Consider the following 17,344-nt stretch of genomic DNA (forward strand, 5'->3'; position numbering starts at 1 on the left):
TCTATAGGAATAAAAGGAGAGCCAGCTAGCACTATGCAAATACTGGGCCATGGACAAGTGTGAAGTGAGCAGAGACAGTTAATGAACGTTTTAAAGAAGTAAATAATGCTTACATTCTTTTTATGGAAATTTGACTGTTGACTGAGAGATGATTGGAGTGTAACCAGGGAGAAAGCCGATGTAATAGATGTAATATTTATCTCAGTTATCATTGGGTAAGAGACAGGGAGATGGACAGGAATTGGGAGGAAGAAGTCGTCTGAACTTGGACAATAGCTATTGAGGAGAGATGGCAGTCAGGCCTTAGTGTCTGGCTTTCTTGTTTGTAGTTGAAAATGGACAACTAGACTTTTGAAGTCGTGTGTGATCTTGATGATAGCTACATTAATGGCATTTCAGTTCAGTGATGACTCTTTCAGAGAGTTCAGTGAAGGGAAGAATCAGGGTAGACGTGGGAATATTCAGATAACACTTAAGGAACACAGAAAATGAAAGGGAAAAATAGTGGAGATGGATCTCAGAGGTGGTTAACAGGTACATATATGTTCAGTTGCTACTTTTCCATGGGCTAAATTGTAATTACAAAACAAGAGGGTCTGGAAAGATGAATGAGTGGCTAAAAGCACATCCTACTCTTGAAGACCTAAGTTTCTTTCCCAGAACCCACATTTGCTCTGTCCCTAATTGCCTTTTCTTTTGTTCCAAGAAATTCTGTGCCCTCTTAGATTTTGCAAGCACCTATTTCACAGGCATATACAACCCCGTCCTCATATATACATCTAACTAAAAAGAAATCCATTTTTTAAAGCATCTAAAAGTCTTATCTTCACTTTGTCTCAAGTTAAATTTACTTCAAAGCTACTGCAAATTCACATTGTTGAGATAGGTTCACCAGCTCTTTCCTTCTCTCTCGAGCAGGGGGAAGGCCAATTTGTGGGCCTTTCGGTGGTTTCATACTAGGTGGAGGATCTATAATTCCTGGAGGTGGGGTTGCTGTGCTGACAGGTGGAGGTGGATTGCCCTGTCCTGGCAGGTACTGGGTTGGGGCTCCTGCAATGATAGCAGGAGCAGCAACAGCAGCAGCTGCAACTTTGCCTCTTCCCTGTGGGGCCATGACCTGCTAGGATGGGCCTTCTACTCCTGGAACAGGGCCTGCTAATCCAGGAGGAGCTTGGGGAATAGGCACACCTGCTGGCACTCCTCTGCCAGTCGCTCTTCCAACCCCAGGGCCACCTGCAGCGCCAACAAGTGGCACATGAGTAATGTTAGTATCTTTAGGAGGCGGGATCATCCACAGTCATGGAAAGCAAGTTCTCCCCATAGCTTGACCGGACCCAAAACCTGTTTTGCTTCACGTTCTGGCTGTTTTGCATTCTTTGGCTTGATCTTCCTGAACTCATCACAATCACAGAGGATCAAACTCACATGCTTGTCAAAAGCCTTAAAGGTGCCAATGAAGATCCTTCCATCTTGCAGGATGCATCTCATCCTATAGGCAATATGCTGCAGCAGCTTGCTATTCTTACCCACCATCATGATTGCTGTTCCCTAATAGCCGTTGTCAACGCAAAAATTTCAAAATCCTTAAAACTTGGGGAAGGACTATAAATAAAGGTTTGATGCAGGCTATTAGCACACAGTGTAAGCTTGACCAAAGTTTCACAGACAGTGGATGGGTCCTGTTTTCCTTGACTTCCTCCACCTGGAAGTTCCAATACTGTTTTAACCACCTCTTGGTGTCTCAATTCTGTGTGAATATTCACCACACAAACTTGCTGTTGCTGAGAACATTGTGGATACAAGTGCTACTCTCCGTTGCTCCGTGAGGCTGTCCTTCTATGTTTGACCTTTACCTTGACCTCTGGCATGTACTGTTCAGTAGTTCTTCTCAAGTGTAAGCGATCCTGTCCACTATAAAAGGCCATGGAACATAGGACTAGGCCTCTGGAAAGGAACCTGAACAAGCAAGTCTCCCTTTTCTCCCCACTCTTCACTGCAGCACTGCCGGAAAGTGGCTTGGGTCTGTGGTGGGAAAGATAGGCAGCTATAAGCACCAGGTTAAAAAAATGGTTGTCATCTCCTTGTTGCAAATACGATACAATTTCTCTGCTAATCCACTTGTTTTGTCAATGCAGGAAAAGGTCACCTCTTCTGCATCTGGTTCCTGCAGGCAGTGCTATTGAGTTTCTTTAGTGTTAATCGTATGTAAATAGATTTAAGGCTGATAATTTAGGATGGATAGCCCATCATAGATCTAATTCCTGTAGAAAACTGATTCTCCCTCTCTTAAAAGCTGCTAATTGCCTGTAAGTCTTCACCTAAGGTTGTGTCCTTCTGAAATTGCCCAATCAACCTAGTGTGTCAACTGTTATTATAATTGTTCAGATATTGCTTAGGCAAGCATTCTGTTGAGATTTTATGGGTGCAGATTCCCTGTCATGCCTAGAAGACACTATCTTGCAGCAGTTATCTTGGTCTTCTAGCTCTTAGAATCTTCCTGCTCACCTCATTGTTATTTTTCCCCCTAGGGTTGTATCACCGATCAGGGCACCACACTGTCACCTATTTTCTGCATTTTGATAGTTGTGTCTCTCTGTAATAGTCTCTCTCTGTTGCAATAAGAAGTTTCTCTTGTGAGGGGTTAAGGCGTCACCCATCTTTGGATTATAAGAATAAATAATTAGAATGCAATGAGAAATCACATTGATTTTGGTAGAAGATAGAACTATATTCTTCTCCAGGGTATATGACTTCTCTACACTTGAATGGATAGGTTTACAATTTTAGACATTACTTTCTTTTCATTGAGTAGGTCTTATGTTGGGATTTGATCTGTTCTCACATGGGAATTCACAGGTCTGTTGCAGGTGCCTGCCAACAGATGGTTTTTGGCTGATCAATAAAGAGCCAATGGCCAATGGCAGGGAAGGTAGACAGAAGTGAGAGTTTCAGAATTACCCGAGAGAAAATGCAGAACAGGGAGAGGATGAATAGTCAAGGTAGAAGGAAGAAAGAGGATAGAATCATGAGAATCATTGAAGGTGAGAAATAACCATCAGGGGATACTACCCTGATGAAGTCTTGGGTAGCAGACAAAAATATAGATTTTAGAAAGTAATAACTCAACAGTATTGGAGGGGAGAGTGTGTTAGCTATGGGAAAGTTTGGAAGTGGCCCAACCATTGAGATAGCTAAGGCATATTAAAGTATTGCATGTGTGTGTGTTTCACTAGTGAATCCAGAGCTCTTGTGTGGATTCCACTTGGAGCTTAGAGCATACTTTACATGGTTACTGCATTTTTTCGTCACCAGAATGATAAAGGTGTTTCTATTGCACCATTAAAGATAACTTCTTAGGCCAGTAATTGTGATTCATAATTTGCATGTGGGTGGGACTATTGACTGCTTTTTTCATTTGTCAGCTTGCATCGCACATACTGATCTTCTGAGAGTTAGTTCTCAAGGTGGCGACTTCCTGGCCTGTCCAGCTCAATGTCTGTTACTCCTATATTCCAAATTTGTGGTGTCTTTAGCAATAAAGTCTTATATTCAAGTTCCAGAAGGCAAACAAGGACAAAGACAATAATCTGTGTTGTTTTAGGAGTCTATAGACTATAATGGCTAATAAGTATAAGGGAAGTTTCTCATGCTTGGCACTAGGTTCTAGATAATTTATAGCTCTTGGTAGGGGAGAATTATCACCTTTACAATTCATTACAATCCACCTTCGGTGGATTTGTGTCACAGAAGGTGAAAGGTATATGTATATATGCTAAAATGAGATTATAAAATACTTTCCTATAGCATTTTCTAATTTTCTTATTGTTACTCATTGATACTGCCTTCTTTTCTCTGTCTATGATACTCTCCTTTATTATGGCATATTGTTCCTCCGCAATCTGTCTACCATAGAAATTGTGTCCTACTATGCTCCTCTCTAGGGTGTGTTTTCTCCTTTGTTGATAGACCATTTTTACTTTTTTGGCTTCTGTGAGTACTTCAGGTTACACATTCAAATCTAAAGATTTGGAGCTGAGACTCAGAAATAAGTGAGGTCATGTTGTGTTTGTATTTCTGCATCTGGGTCTGGGTTACCTAGATAAAAATATTTTCCAGTTCCATGCATTTACCTGCAAATCTCATGACTTCATTTTCTTTATGGCTGAAGAGTATTGCATTGTGTACATGTATAATATTGTTATTATTTATTTATTGAAAAACATTTAGGTTGTTACAGTTTCTAGCTTTTATGAATAGAGTAACAATGAATATAACTGAGCAAGTGTCTCTAAAATCAGGGATTTAATACTTTGGGGAAATGCCAAGGAGTATTATGGTTAAGCTATATGATAAACTTTCTTTTATTTTGTTGAGAACACTCCACGTTAATTTTCCTACCAACTGCACCACTTTATAATCCCACCAACAGTGGAATCATGTTAATTGTTTCTTTGATCTTAGCCATTATGACTCAGTAATATGAACTCTCAAAGTAGTTTTAATTTGCATTTTCTTAATTACAAAAGATGATGAACACTTTTTGCGATATCTCTTAACCATTTTTATTTCCTTGATTGAGAACTCTCTTTTCAGATCTATCTTTGGTCCATCTGTGGTTAACTTTTGTGTAGAATAATAGGTATGAATTTAGTTTTATTATTCTATATGTGCATATCCAGTTTCTAATTTTGTACCAGTTTTTGAAGATGCTGTTGTTTCTTCACTGTATAATTTGGCAACTGTGACAAATATCAGATGGCTGTAATTAGATACAATTAGCTTTATGTCATTACTTTTGTTCCATTATTTTCTACATGTCAGTTTTGATTATTAGAGCATTGTAATATAGCTTAAAATCCAGTATGGTATTTGTTTTAACGTTGATTATTACTTCTTTTCAGAGATACTGGCCAATAGTGGTTTTAGTTTGTTTATTTGTCTGTTTGCTATATGTGTATAGGGTCTGTGGGGCTGAGGGGGGGTGAGATTATCTAAATTTTGTATTATAATACTTGATCCATGGAAAAAGTTTGGAAGAGTTCCTTTTTACATGTTTTAATACTTTAGGAAGTTTAAGATATTTCTGTCTTCACCTGTGCTCTGGAACTCAGGAACTCCTTCAGCCCTCCATACCCAAGTCCTGCCCAGAAGAGCTGCTCTCCCAAGAGTGCTCATACTCCTAGGCCCACAGGTAAGACCCCACTTTTGCTTCAATAACTGTCCATAGAAAGACCTGCCAGGAGCACACAGGGCACAAGAACTGCTGAGCAGCCTGGGACAGGAGCCTTTCAGTTGCCATCAGTGTGCAGAGCTAAGGCTGGCTCTCACAGCTCTCCAATCCTAAATCCTACCCAGAAAAGGCTGGTCTCTCAGGAGTGCTCTTACTCCTAAGATTGTAGGTTCATAGGCCAACAGGAGAAGCAAGCTCCATTCAGAGGCTGCAAAACCAAATAAAACTAGAGATAACCAGATGGGAAGAGGCAAATACAAGAACCTAAGCAACAGAAACCAAGTCTACTTGGCATCATCAGAGAATCCAGTTCTCTCACCAGAGCAAGATACCCCAACACACCAGAAAAGCAAGATTTGAATTTGAAATTACATATTGTGATGGTGATAAAGAACTTTAAAAGCACATAAATATTTCACTTAAAGAAATACAAGAAAGAAAGAAAGAAAGAAAGAAAGAAAGAAAGAAAGAAAAAGAAAGAAAGAAAGGAAGGAAAAGAAAATAAAAAAGAGACCGCCAGCTCCTAGGGCTGAAAAACTGGGACCAGGAACGGAACTTTGGAACTTCTGTTTCCACCCAGAGGCGACTTCAGGGTACAGAACAGAGCCCGGACCATCTGCCGCGCAGACCACCAGCTCCTAAGGTTGAGAGACTGGTGAGTGGGAGATCTGAGTGGCCAGGGAGCAGAGAGATCTCTGCAGAGTGCACACGCAGGGTGCACTCTCCGACCTGCCTGATCCGGGGACCAGGAACAGAACTTTGGAACCTCTGTTCTCACCAGGCGACTCTGAGGCATAGAACAGGGCTGGGCCCATCTGCCACCTTGACCAGTGGAGATCCAGGGACACAGACCAGATACAGGGAAAGTGAGAACATATCACTGACAACAAAATGGCAAGAGGAAAGTGAAAGAGTATATCCCAAGGAAACCAAGACAACCTGGCAACACCAGAACCCAGCTCTCCCATAACACCAAACATCGGAATTCCAAACACTCCAGAAAAAGAAGACGCAGACCTGAAATCATACCTCAAGATGCTGATAGAGATACTTAAACAAGAATGGGAGGAAAAGCAAAAAGATTCAGAAGCTTTTAAAGAGGAAACAAAAAAACACTCAAAGAACTCAAAGAACTAGAGGAAAACAGAACCAAAGAAATAATGGAATGGAAGAGGGAAATTAAAATGGAAATTGACACAATAAAGAAAACACTAAAAGAGATAACCCTAGAGTCAGAACACCAAAAAAAGAAATCAGGAGTCACAGAAGCAAGCATTTCCAATAGATTACAAGAGATGGAAGAGAGAATCTCGAAGGGCAGAAGACAACATTGCAAACATAGACAAAACAGCCGAGAAGATGCAAAAAATTAAAAGCTCCTAATCCAAAATGTTCAGGAAATCCAAGACACAATGAGAAGACCGAACCTAATGATAATAGGAATAGAAGAGGGAGAAGAGTATCAACTAAGAGGCACAGTAAATATCTTCAGCAAAATCATAGAAGAAAACTTCCCTACCCTCAAGAATGAAGTGACCAGGAGCATAAAAGAAGCCTTCAAAATCCAAATAGGTTGGACCAGAAAAGAAATACCTCCCAACACATAATAGTCAAAACAACAAGTGCCCAAAGCAAAGAAAGAATACTAAAAGCAGTAAGGGAAAAAGGTCAGGTAACATATCAGGCCAATCAGAATCACACCCGATTTCTCAACAGAGACTATGAAAGCTAGAAGAGCCTGGACAGACATCATGCACACCCTTAGAGAGCACAAGTCCCAGCCCAAGCTGCTATACCCAGCAAAACTATCAATCACCATAGATGGAGAGATGAAGCTATTTCAAGACAAACCTAAATTTACACACTATCTGAACACAAACCCAGCACTACAACGAATTATAGGTGGAAAACCCAATACAATGAGAGAAAATGCAGCCTCGTAAAAATAAGAAAACTCCTAAACAAGAAAACTAAAAGAAGAAAAAGACACAGACACAACTCAACCCACAAAAGCAATAATGACAGGAAACAGAAACAACTATTCCTTGATATCTATTAACATAAATGGACTCAACTCCCCAATAAAGAGACATAGGCTATCAGACTGGATACATAAACAAAATCCAGCCTTTTGCTGTATACAGGAAACTCATCTCAGAGACAAAGACAGACACTATCTCAGAGTAAAAGGGTGGGAAAAAAACTTCCAAGGAAACAGCCACAAGAAACAAGCTGGAGTGGATATTCTAATATTGAATAAAGTAAATTTCCAACCAAAAGTTATCAAAAAAGATAAAGAAGGACACTTTTTACTCATTACCGGGAAATCTGTCAGGAGAAACTCTCAATCCTTAACATATATGCTCCAAATAAAAAAGCACCCACATTCATAAAAGAAACCCTACTAAAGCTCAAAAAATACATTTTACCCCACACAATAATAGTCGGAGACTTTAATACCCCACTCTCACCATGGACAGAACATAGAAACAGAAACTGGACAAGGACACTGCAAAACTAGCAGAGACTTTGAACCAACTAGAATTATTAGATATATACAGAACATATAATCCTAAAGTAAAAGAATATACTTTCTTCTCAGCACCCAATGGCACCTTCTCAAAAATTGACCACATAATTGGACACAGAATGAGCCTCAATCAATACAAGAAGATTGAAATAGTCCCATGCATCCTCTCAGATCACCATGGTCTACGGCTGGTCTTTAACAACAACAAAGACAACAAAAAGCCCACATACACATGGAAACAAAACAAGGCTCTGTTAAATGATAGCAGGGTCAAGAAGAAATAAAGAAAGAAATTAAGTACTTTTTAGAATTCAACGAAAATGAAAACACAACATACCCAAAACTATGGGATGCAATGAAAGCAATACTGAGAGGAAAACTCATAGCCCTAAGTGCTTCCAAAAAGAAACTGGAGAGAGCTCACATCAGCAACCTGACAGCACAGCTAAAAGCCCTAGAAAAAAGGAAGCAGATATACCCAAGATGAGTAGACAGCAAGAAATAATCAAAATTAGGGCAGAAATAGACCAAATAGAAACAAAAAGAACCACTGAAAAAATCAACAAAACAAAGAGTTGGTTCTTTGAGAAAATCAACAAGATTGATAAACCCCTAGCCAGACTAACTAAAGGGCAGAGAGAGAGTATCCAAATTAACAAAATCAGAAAGGAAACTGGTGACATAACAACTGAAACTAAGGAAATTCAAGAAATCATCAGATCCTACTACAAAAACTTATACTCCACAAAATTGGAAAATCTGGAGGAAATGGACGAATTCCTAGACAGATACAAGGTCCCAAAGTTTAACCAGGACCAAGTAAACCATCTAAATAACCCTATAACACCTAAAGAAATAGAAGAAGTCATCAAAAGCCTCCCAACCAAAAAAAGCCCAGGTCCAGACGGGTTCAGTGAAGAATTTTATCAGACATTTATTGGGGATATAACACCAATATTCGCCAAACTATTCCAAAAGATAGAATCAGATGGAATATTACCCAACTCATTTTTTGAGGCTACAATAACCCTCGTACCTAAGCCACACAAAAACCCTACAAGGAAAGAGAACTTCAGACCAATCTCACTTATGAACATTGATGCAAAAATACTCAACAAAATTCTTGCAAACCGAATCCAAGAACACATCAAAACCATCATTCATCATGACCAAGTAGGCTTCATCCCTCGGATGCAGGGATGGTTTAACATAAGGAAATCCATCAATGTAATCTACCATATAAACAAACTTAAAGACCAAAATCACATGGTCATATCACTAGACGCTGAGAAAGCATTTGACAAAATCCAACACCCCTTCATGTTAAAAGTCCTGGAAAGAACAGGAATCCAAGGCCCATATTTAAACATAATAAAAGCAATATACAGCAAACCAACAGCCAACATCAAACTTAATGGCGAGAAACTTGAAGCAATCCCACTAAAATCAGAGACTCAACAAGGCTGCCCACTCTCCCCCTACCTATTCAACATAGTACTGGAAGTCCAGGCTGGAGCAATTAGACAGCAAAAGGAGATCAAGGGGATACAAATCGGAAAGGAAGAGATAAAAACATCACTCTTTGCCGATGACATGATAGTGTACTTGAGTGACCCCAAAAATTCCACCAGGGAACTCCTACAGCTGATAAACAAGTTCAGCAAAGTGGCCGGATACAAAATTAACTCAAACAAATCAGTGGCCTTCCTATACTCAATGGACAAACATATGGAAAAAGAAATTAGGGAAAAGGTACCCTTCACAATCGTTACAAAAACTATGAAATACCTTGGTGTGACTCTAACTAAGGAAGTGAAGGACCTGTATGACAAGAACTTCAAACCTCTAAAGAAAGAAATTGAGGAGGATCTCAGAAAATGGAAAGATCTCCCATGCTCATGGATTGGAAAGATCAACATCTTAAAAATGGCCATCCTACCAAAAGCAATCTACAGATTCAATGCAATCCCCATCAAAATTCCAACCCAGTTCTTCATGGAATTGGAAAGATCAATGTGCAATTTCATATGGAATAACAAAAGACCTAGAATAGCGAAATCCATCCTCAACAACAAAAAAACATCTGCGGGAATCACTATCCTTGACCTCAAGCTATATTACAAGGCAATTGTGCTGAAAACTGCATGGTACTGGTACAGAAATAGGCATGTGGATCAATGGAATAGAATATAAGATCCAGAAATGAGCCCTCATGTATATGGTCACCTGATTTTTGACAAAGGAGCAGTAAACATTCAATGGAAAAAGAACAGCCTATTCAACAAATGGTGCTGATCCAACTGGCACTCAACATGCAAAAGTATGCAAATAGACCTGTTCTTATCTCCTTGTACAAAGCTCAAGATTAAGTGGATTAAAGATCTCCACATTAAACCAGATACACTGAAACTATTAGATGAGAAAGTAGGGAAAACCTTAGAACACATAGGCACAGGAGAAAATTTCCTGAACAAAACACCAATGGCTCAAGCTCTAAGGTCAAAGATTAACAAATGGGACTTAATGAGATTGCAAAGTTTCTGTAAGGCTAAGGACATCGTCAAGAAAACAAAACGGCAACCAACAGAGTGGGAAAAGATCTTTACCAACACCACATCAGATAGAGGCTTAATACCCAAGGTGTACAAGGAACTCAAAAAGCTAGACACCAGAGAATCAAATAACCCTATTAAAAAATGGGGTACAGAGCTAAACAAATCATTTTCAGTTGAGGAACACCGAATGGCTGAGAAACATCTGAGGAAGTGCTCGACATCCTTAGCCATCAGGGAAATGCAAATCAAGACAACCCTAAGATTCCAACTCATACCAGTCAGATTGGCCAAGATCCAAAACTCAGATGACAGCAGATGCTGGCGAGGCTGCGGAGAAATAGGAACACTTCTCCACTGTTGGTCGGGTTGCAAGCTAATACAACCACTCTGAAAATCTGTCTGGCGATACCTCAGAAAATTGGATATAGTACTACCTGAAGACCCAGCTATTCCACTTCTGGGCATATACCCCAGAGACACTTTAATACCCAACAAAGATATATGCACCACAATGTTCATAGCGGCTCTATTTATAATAGCCAGAAGCTGGAAGGAACCCAGATGTCCTTCAGAAGACGAATGGATACAAAAATTGTGGTACATATACACAATGGAATACTACTCAGCCACCAGAAGCAATGACTTAACCAAATTCTTAAGAAAATGGCTGCATCTAGAGAAGATCATTCTGAGTGAGATAACCCAGTCACAAAAGAACAGACATAATATGCAGTCACTGATAATGGGATTCTAACCCCAGAGGCTCGCACTGCCCCAGAAACAACTCACACACTGTATGAAGTCTAAGAAATAAAGAAAACAAAACAAAACAAAACAAAAAAACTCTATGCAACAAGAAAACTTTGACTATTTCCATGTTACATTTTGTTTACATGTACTTTATACTCATTGTAACTATTAAGTTTTCAATGCATACTATCAAACCTTTAAAAAAATCAAGTACTGACTAAAAAATATATTCATACAGTTTTATGTAAAAATTATTTTAAAATCTGAAAAAAAGTACTGACAAAATTGTATTGTATAATTTTATGCAAACAATGTTTAAAATCTGTACATTTATCTTTGTTTTGTAAAATAAAGTTGTTATAAAAAAATCAGGTATCCATTAAAAAAAAAGAAAAGAAAAAAGAAAAAAACACAGATAAATAAATGGAAGCCCTGTAAGAGGACACACAAAAATACCTTAAAGTATTACAGGAATATACAACCAAACTTGTGAAGGAATTAAACAAAATCATCCATGACCTAAAAATGGAAATAGAAACAATAAAGAAATAAAAAAGACTGGCAAATCTGGAAATAAAAATATAGAAAAGAGATCAGGAGTTGTAGATGGAAGAATATCCAACAGAATACAGGAGATAGAAGAATCTCAGGGACAGGATATACCATAAAAACATTGGCACAAAAGTCAAAGAAAATGCAAAATGCAAGAAGCTCCTAACCAAAGACATTCAGAAAATTCAGGTCACAAGGAGACCAAACCTAAGCATAATATGTATAAAAGAGTACAAAGATTTCCAACTTAACGGGGCAGTAAATAGCTCCCAAAAAATTGTAGAAGTTCTTTAACCTAAAAAGAGATGCCCATGAGCTCCAAATAAATTGGACTAGAAAATAAATTCCTCCTGTTACATAATAGTCAAAACACCCAATGCATAAAACAAGGAAAGAATATTAAAATCAGTAAGGGAAAAGAGCCAAGAAACATAAAGACTGACCTACCAAAATTACACTAGACTTTTAAAAAGAGAATATAAAAGCTCATAGCCAGATGTTAGAGAAACATTAAGAAAACACAAATGCCAGCACAGGAGAGTATACCTAGCAAAACTGTCAATTAACATATATGGAGAAAGCAAGATACTCCATGACAAAAACAAATTTACACTGTATCTTTTTAAAAAAATTAGCTTTGTGCAATGTCAATATCATAGCGAATAAAGTTTATCTGAGGTGGGATTATTGCTAATTCAAAACTTTTCTTAAAAATCCAGGCCTACAAATGATAATAGATGGAAAACTCCAATACAAGAAGCGAAACTATACCATAGAAAAGCAAGAAAATAAGCTTCTTTGAACAATCTTAAAACAGTAAATAGCCACTTAAACATAATTCTAACTCTAACAACAAAAATAATAGGGAGCAAAAATTTCTATTCCTTAATATCTCTTAATATGAATGGACTCAGTGCTCCAATAAAAAAAAAACAAATAAATTAACAGACTAGATATATAAAGAAGACCCAACATTTTGCAGCAAAAGGAAATGCACCTCAGTTGAAAAGGTAGACATTACCTCAGAGTAAAAGACTGAAAAAAATTTTCCAAGCAAATGGTCCAAAGAAACATGCTGCAGGAGCCATTCTGATATCAACTTAAATTGACTTGCAACCAAAAGCTATAAAAATACAAGGAAGGACACTTCTTACTCCCCAAAGAAAAATATCTACCAAGATAAACTTGAAATTCTGAACATCTATGCTACAAATGGAAGGGAGCCCACATTTACAAAAAAAAAAAAAAAAAAAAAAAAAAAAAAGAGGAACAGTAGAGATCCAGGGACACAAGCCTGATAAGACAGTGCTCCGAGTAGTCAGAGAACAGAGAGGTCTGTGCCTAGTGCGCAGAAAGTGCACCTGCACCTGTTGGTTCAGGGAAGCAGGTACCCTGCTTTGGGCTCTCTGTTTCTAGTCCACAGCCCATGCATGCAGAACAGGCACTAAGGCCATCTGCCACCAGGAACAGCGGAGATCCAGGGACACAGGCCTGGTGAGCCAGTGCTCCAAGGGGCCAGAGAGCAGAGAGGTCTGTGCTCAGCACTTGGAACATGCGTCCCCACCCCCGATTGGTTCAGGGGAGCAGGAATCCTGCCTTAGGGTGTCTGTTTCCACATGACGGCCCGTGCATGCAGAAGAGGTGCTCAGGCCATCTATCAACAGGAACAACAGAGAGGCAGGGACATAGGCCAGGTACAAGAGAGACAAGAACCAATCGCTGAAAACAAGACCATGTATAATCTCAGACAACAAGATGGCAAGAGGAAAGCAAAAGATCGTAACCCGGAGAAACCAAGAAAACCTGGCAACACCAGAACCCAGCTCTACCATCACAGAAAACAGCAGAATGCCAAACACACCAGAAAAAGAAGACTCAGACCCAAAATCTTACCTCAAGATGATGATAGAGATTCTTAAACAAGAACATAAGAAAAAGAATAAAGAATTAGAAGCTTTTAAAGAGGAATCAAGAAAAATATTCAAAAAACTCAAAGAAACAGAGGAAAACAGAAACAAAGAGATGAAGGAATGGAAGAAGGAATTTAAAATGAAATGGAAACAATAAAGAAAACATGAAAAGAGACAACCCTAGAGATAGAAAACCTAAAAAAAAATCAGGAGTCACAGATGCAAGAATCTCCACCAGAGATCTACAAGAGATGGAAGAGAGAATTTCGGGGGCTGAGGACAACATTGAAAACATAGACTAAACAGTCAGAGAAGATGCAAAAACCAAAAAGCTCCTAACCCAGAATGTCCAGGAGATCCAGGACACAATGAGAAGACCAAACCTAAGGATAATAGGAAGAGTTGAGAGCGAAGAATATCAACTAAGAGGCACAGTAAATATCTTAACAAAATTGTAAAAAACTTCCCTACCCTTAAGAATGAGATGACCATGAGCATAAAAGAAGCCTACAGAACTCCAAATAGAGTGGGCCAGAAAAGAAATTCCTCCAGACACATAATAGTGCCCAAAGTGCCCAAAGCAAAGAAAGAATACTAAAAGCAGTAAGGGAAAAAGGTTGTGTAACATATAAAGGCAGACCAATCAGAATCACACTCGATTTCTCAATAGAGACTCTGAAAGTTATTAGATCCTGGACAGACATGATGCAAATCCTAAAAGAACACAAGTGTCAGCCCAAGATGTTATACCCAGCATAACTCTTAATCGCCATAGATGGAGAGACCAAAATATTCTAAGACAAAACTAAATTTACACAATATCTGACCACAAACTCAGCACTACAACAAATTATAGGTAGAAAACCCAATACAAGGAGGGAAACTACATCCTAGTAAAAACAAGAAAATACTGAAGCAAGAAAACCAAAAGAAGAAAGACACACAGGCAAAATTCTACCTCCAAAAGAAAAAATAGCAGGAAACAGCAACCACTATTCCTTGATATCTATTAACATCAATGGACTCAATTCCCCAATAAAAAGATCTAGGCTATCAGACTGGATACATAAACAAAACCCAGCATTTTGCTGCATATAGGAATCTCATCTCAGAGTCAAAGACAGACTCTATTTCAGAGTAAAAGGTTGGTAAAAAAACCTTCCAGGCAAATAGCTCCAAGAAGCAAGCTGGAGTGGCCATTCTAATGTGAAATAAAGTAGATTGTCAACCAAAAGTTATCCAACATGATAAGGAAGGACACTTTTTACTCATTACAGGGGAAATTTGTCAGGAGGAACTGTCAAATATGTTAACATAAATGTTCCAAATACAAGAGCACACCTATTCATAAAAGAAACCCTACTAAAGCTCAAAAGATACATTGTACCCCACACAATAATAGTGAGAGACCTCAACACACCACTCTCACAAATGGACAGATAGTCGAAACAGAAACTGAACAAGGACACATTAAAACTAGCAGAGGTTATGAACCAATTGGAATTAATACATATCTATAGAACATATCATCCCAAAACAAAATAATATATCTTCTTCTCAGCACATCATGCCACCTTCTCCAAAATTAACCATATAATTGGTCACAAAACAAACCTCAATAGATATAAGAAGATAAAAATACTCCCATGCATCCTTTCAGATCACCATGGTCTAAATCTGGTCTTTAATAAAGACAAAGACAACAAAAAGCACATATATACATGGAAACTAAACAATGCTCTATTAAATGATAACAGGGTCAAAGAAAAATAAAGAAAGAAATTAAGGCTATTCTAGAATTTAATGAAAATGAAAATACAACATAGCCACAACTATGGGATGCAATGAAAGCAGTACTGAGAGGCAAACTCTAACCTCTGTGTGCTTCCAAAAAGAAACAGGAGAGAGCATGCACAAGCAACCTGACAGAACATTTGAAAGCTCTAGAACAAAAAAAGCAGATATACCCAAGAGTAGTAGACAGCAAGAAATAATCAAACTTAAAGCAGAAATAAACCAAATAGAAACAAAACAAACCATTCAAAGAATCAACACAACCAAGAACTGGTTCTTTGAAAAAATTAACAAGATTGATAAATCCTTAGCCAGACTAACTAGAGGGCAAAGAAAGAGTATCCAAATTAACAAAATGAGAAATGAAAGTGGAGACATAGTAACTGAAACTGAGGAAAATTAAGAAATCATAAGATTCTACTCCAAAAGCCTATACTCACCAAAGCTGGAAAATCTGGAGGAAATGAATGAATTCCTAGACAAATACCACATACTAAAGTTAAACCAGGACCAGGTAAATCATCTAAATAATCCCATAACACATAAAGAAATAGAAGCAGTCATCAAAAGCCTACCAACCAAAAAAAAGACAAGGTCCTGATAAGTTCAGTTTAGAATTTTATCAGACATCTATTGACAACCTAATTTCAATACTCTGCAAACTATTCCACAAAATTGAATCATATGAAGAACTACTTAACTAATTTTTTGAGGTTACAGTAAACCTCGTTCCTAAACTATACAAGGATCCTGCAAGGAAAGGAACTCCAGAACAATCTCACTTATGAACATTGATGAAAAAATACGCAACAAAATCCTTGCAAACTGAATCCAAGAACACATCAAAATGATCACTCACCATGATCAAGTAGGCTTCATCCCTGGGATGGAGGGATGGTTTTATATATAGAAATCTATCAATGTAATCCATTATATAAACAAACTGAAAGAAAAAAATAAACACATGGTCGTCTCACTACATGCTGAGAAAGCAATTTACAACATTCAAAACCTCTTCATGTTAAAAGTCTTGGAAAGAACACGAATCCAAGGCCCATACCTAAACAAAATAAAAGCAATATAGAGCAAACCAACAGCCAACATCAAACTTAAAGGTGGGAAACTTGAAGCAATCCCACTAAAATCAGGGACTCGTCAAGGCTGCCTACTCTCCCCCTACCTACTCAACATAGTACTGTAAGTTTTGGATGGAGCAATTAGACAGTAAAAGCAAATCAAAGGGATACAAATTGAAAAGGAAGAAGTAAAAACATCACTATTTGCAGATGACATGATAGTATACTTAAGTGACATCACATATTCTACCAGAGAACTTTTACAGCTGAAAAACAAGTTCAGCAAAATGGCTGGATAAAAAAAACTAACTCTAACAAATCAGTAGCTTTCCTCTACTCAAAGGAAAAACATGTGAATAAAGAAATTAGGGAAAAGATACCCTTCACTATAGTCATGAACAATGTGGAATCCCTTGGTGTGACTCTAACTAAGCAAATGAAGGACATGTTTGACAAGAACTTCAAACCTCTAAAGGAGGAAATCAAGGAAGATCTCAGAAAATGGAAAAATTTCCCATGCTCATGGATTGGAAGGATCAACATAATAAAAATGGCCATCTTACCAAAGCAATCTACAGATTCTATGCAATCCCCATCAAAATTCCTACCCAATTTTTCATAGAGTTGGAAAGGGCAATGTGCAATTTTATCTGGAATAAAAAAAAAAGACCTAGAATAGTGAAATCCATCCTCAAAACAAAAAAACATCCGCAGAAATCACTATCCCTGAACTCAAACTATATTACAAGGCAATTGTGCTGAAAACTGCATGGTACTGGTACAGAGATAGGCACGTGGATCAATAGAATAGAACAGAAGATCCAGAAATGAGCCCTCACACATATCATCATATGATTTTAAAAAAGGAGCTGTAAACATTCAATGGAAAAAGGACAGCCTATTCAACAAATGTTGTTGGTACAAATAGCACTCAGCGTGCAGAAGAA

At 38.1% G+C, this 17,344-nt stretch overlaps 1 protein-coding gene and 1 pseudogene across 2 annotated transcripts in view; one reads left to right on the forward strand and one right to left on the reverse strand.

Annotated features, from left to right (window-relative positions):
• Positions 1–847: 847 nt before the first annotated feature.
• LOC308421128 (small nuclear ribonucleoprotein-associated protein N-like) lies at positions 848–1,536 on the reverse strand (annotated as a pseudogene). The gene has a single exon. The product of its transcript is annotated as a small nuclear ribonucleoprotein-associated protein N-like (transcript).
• Positions 1,537–2,917: 1,381 nt separating this feature from the next.
• The window catches only part of LOC308421129 (sal-like protein 2), a gene marked incomplete at both ends in the record, with an annotated part of 42,305 nt that continues 27,878 nt past the window's right edge, over positions 2,918–17,344 (forward strand). Inside the window, 1 exon segment of the mRNA XM_080917434.1 lies at positions 2,918–3,041. Within this exon segment, the coding sequence (XP_080773560.1) occupies positions 2,918–3,041 (124 nt within the window).

Source organism: Micromys minutus, assembly GCF_963924665.1.
Source record: "Micromys minutus genome assembly, chromosome: 5".
Taxonomy (NCBI): Eukaryota; Metazoa; Chordata; class Mammalia; order Rodentia; family Muridae; genus Micromys; species Micromys minutus.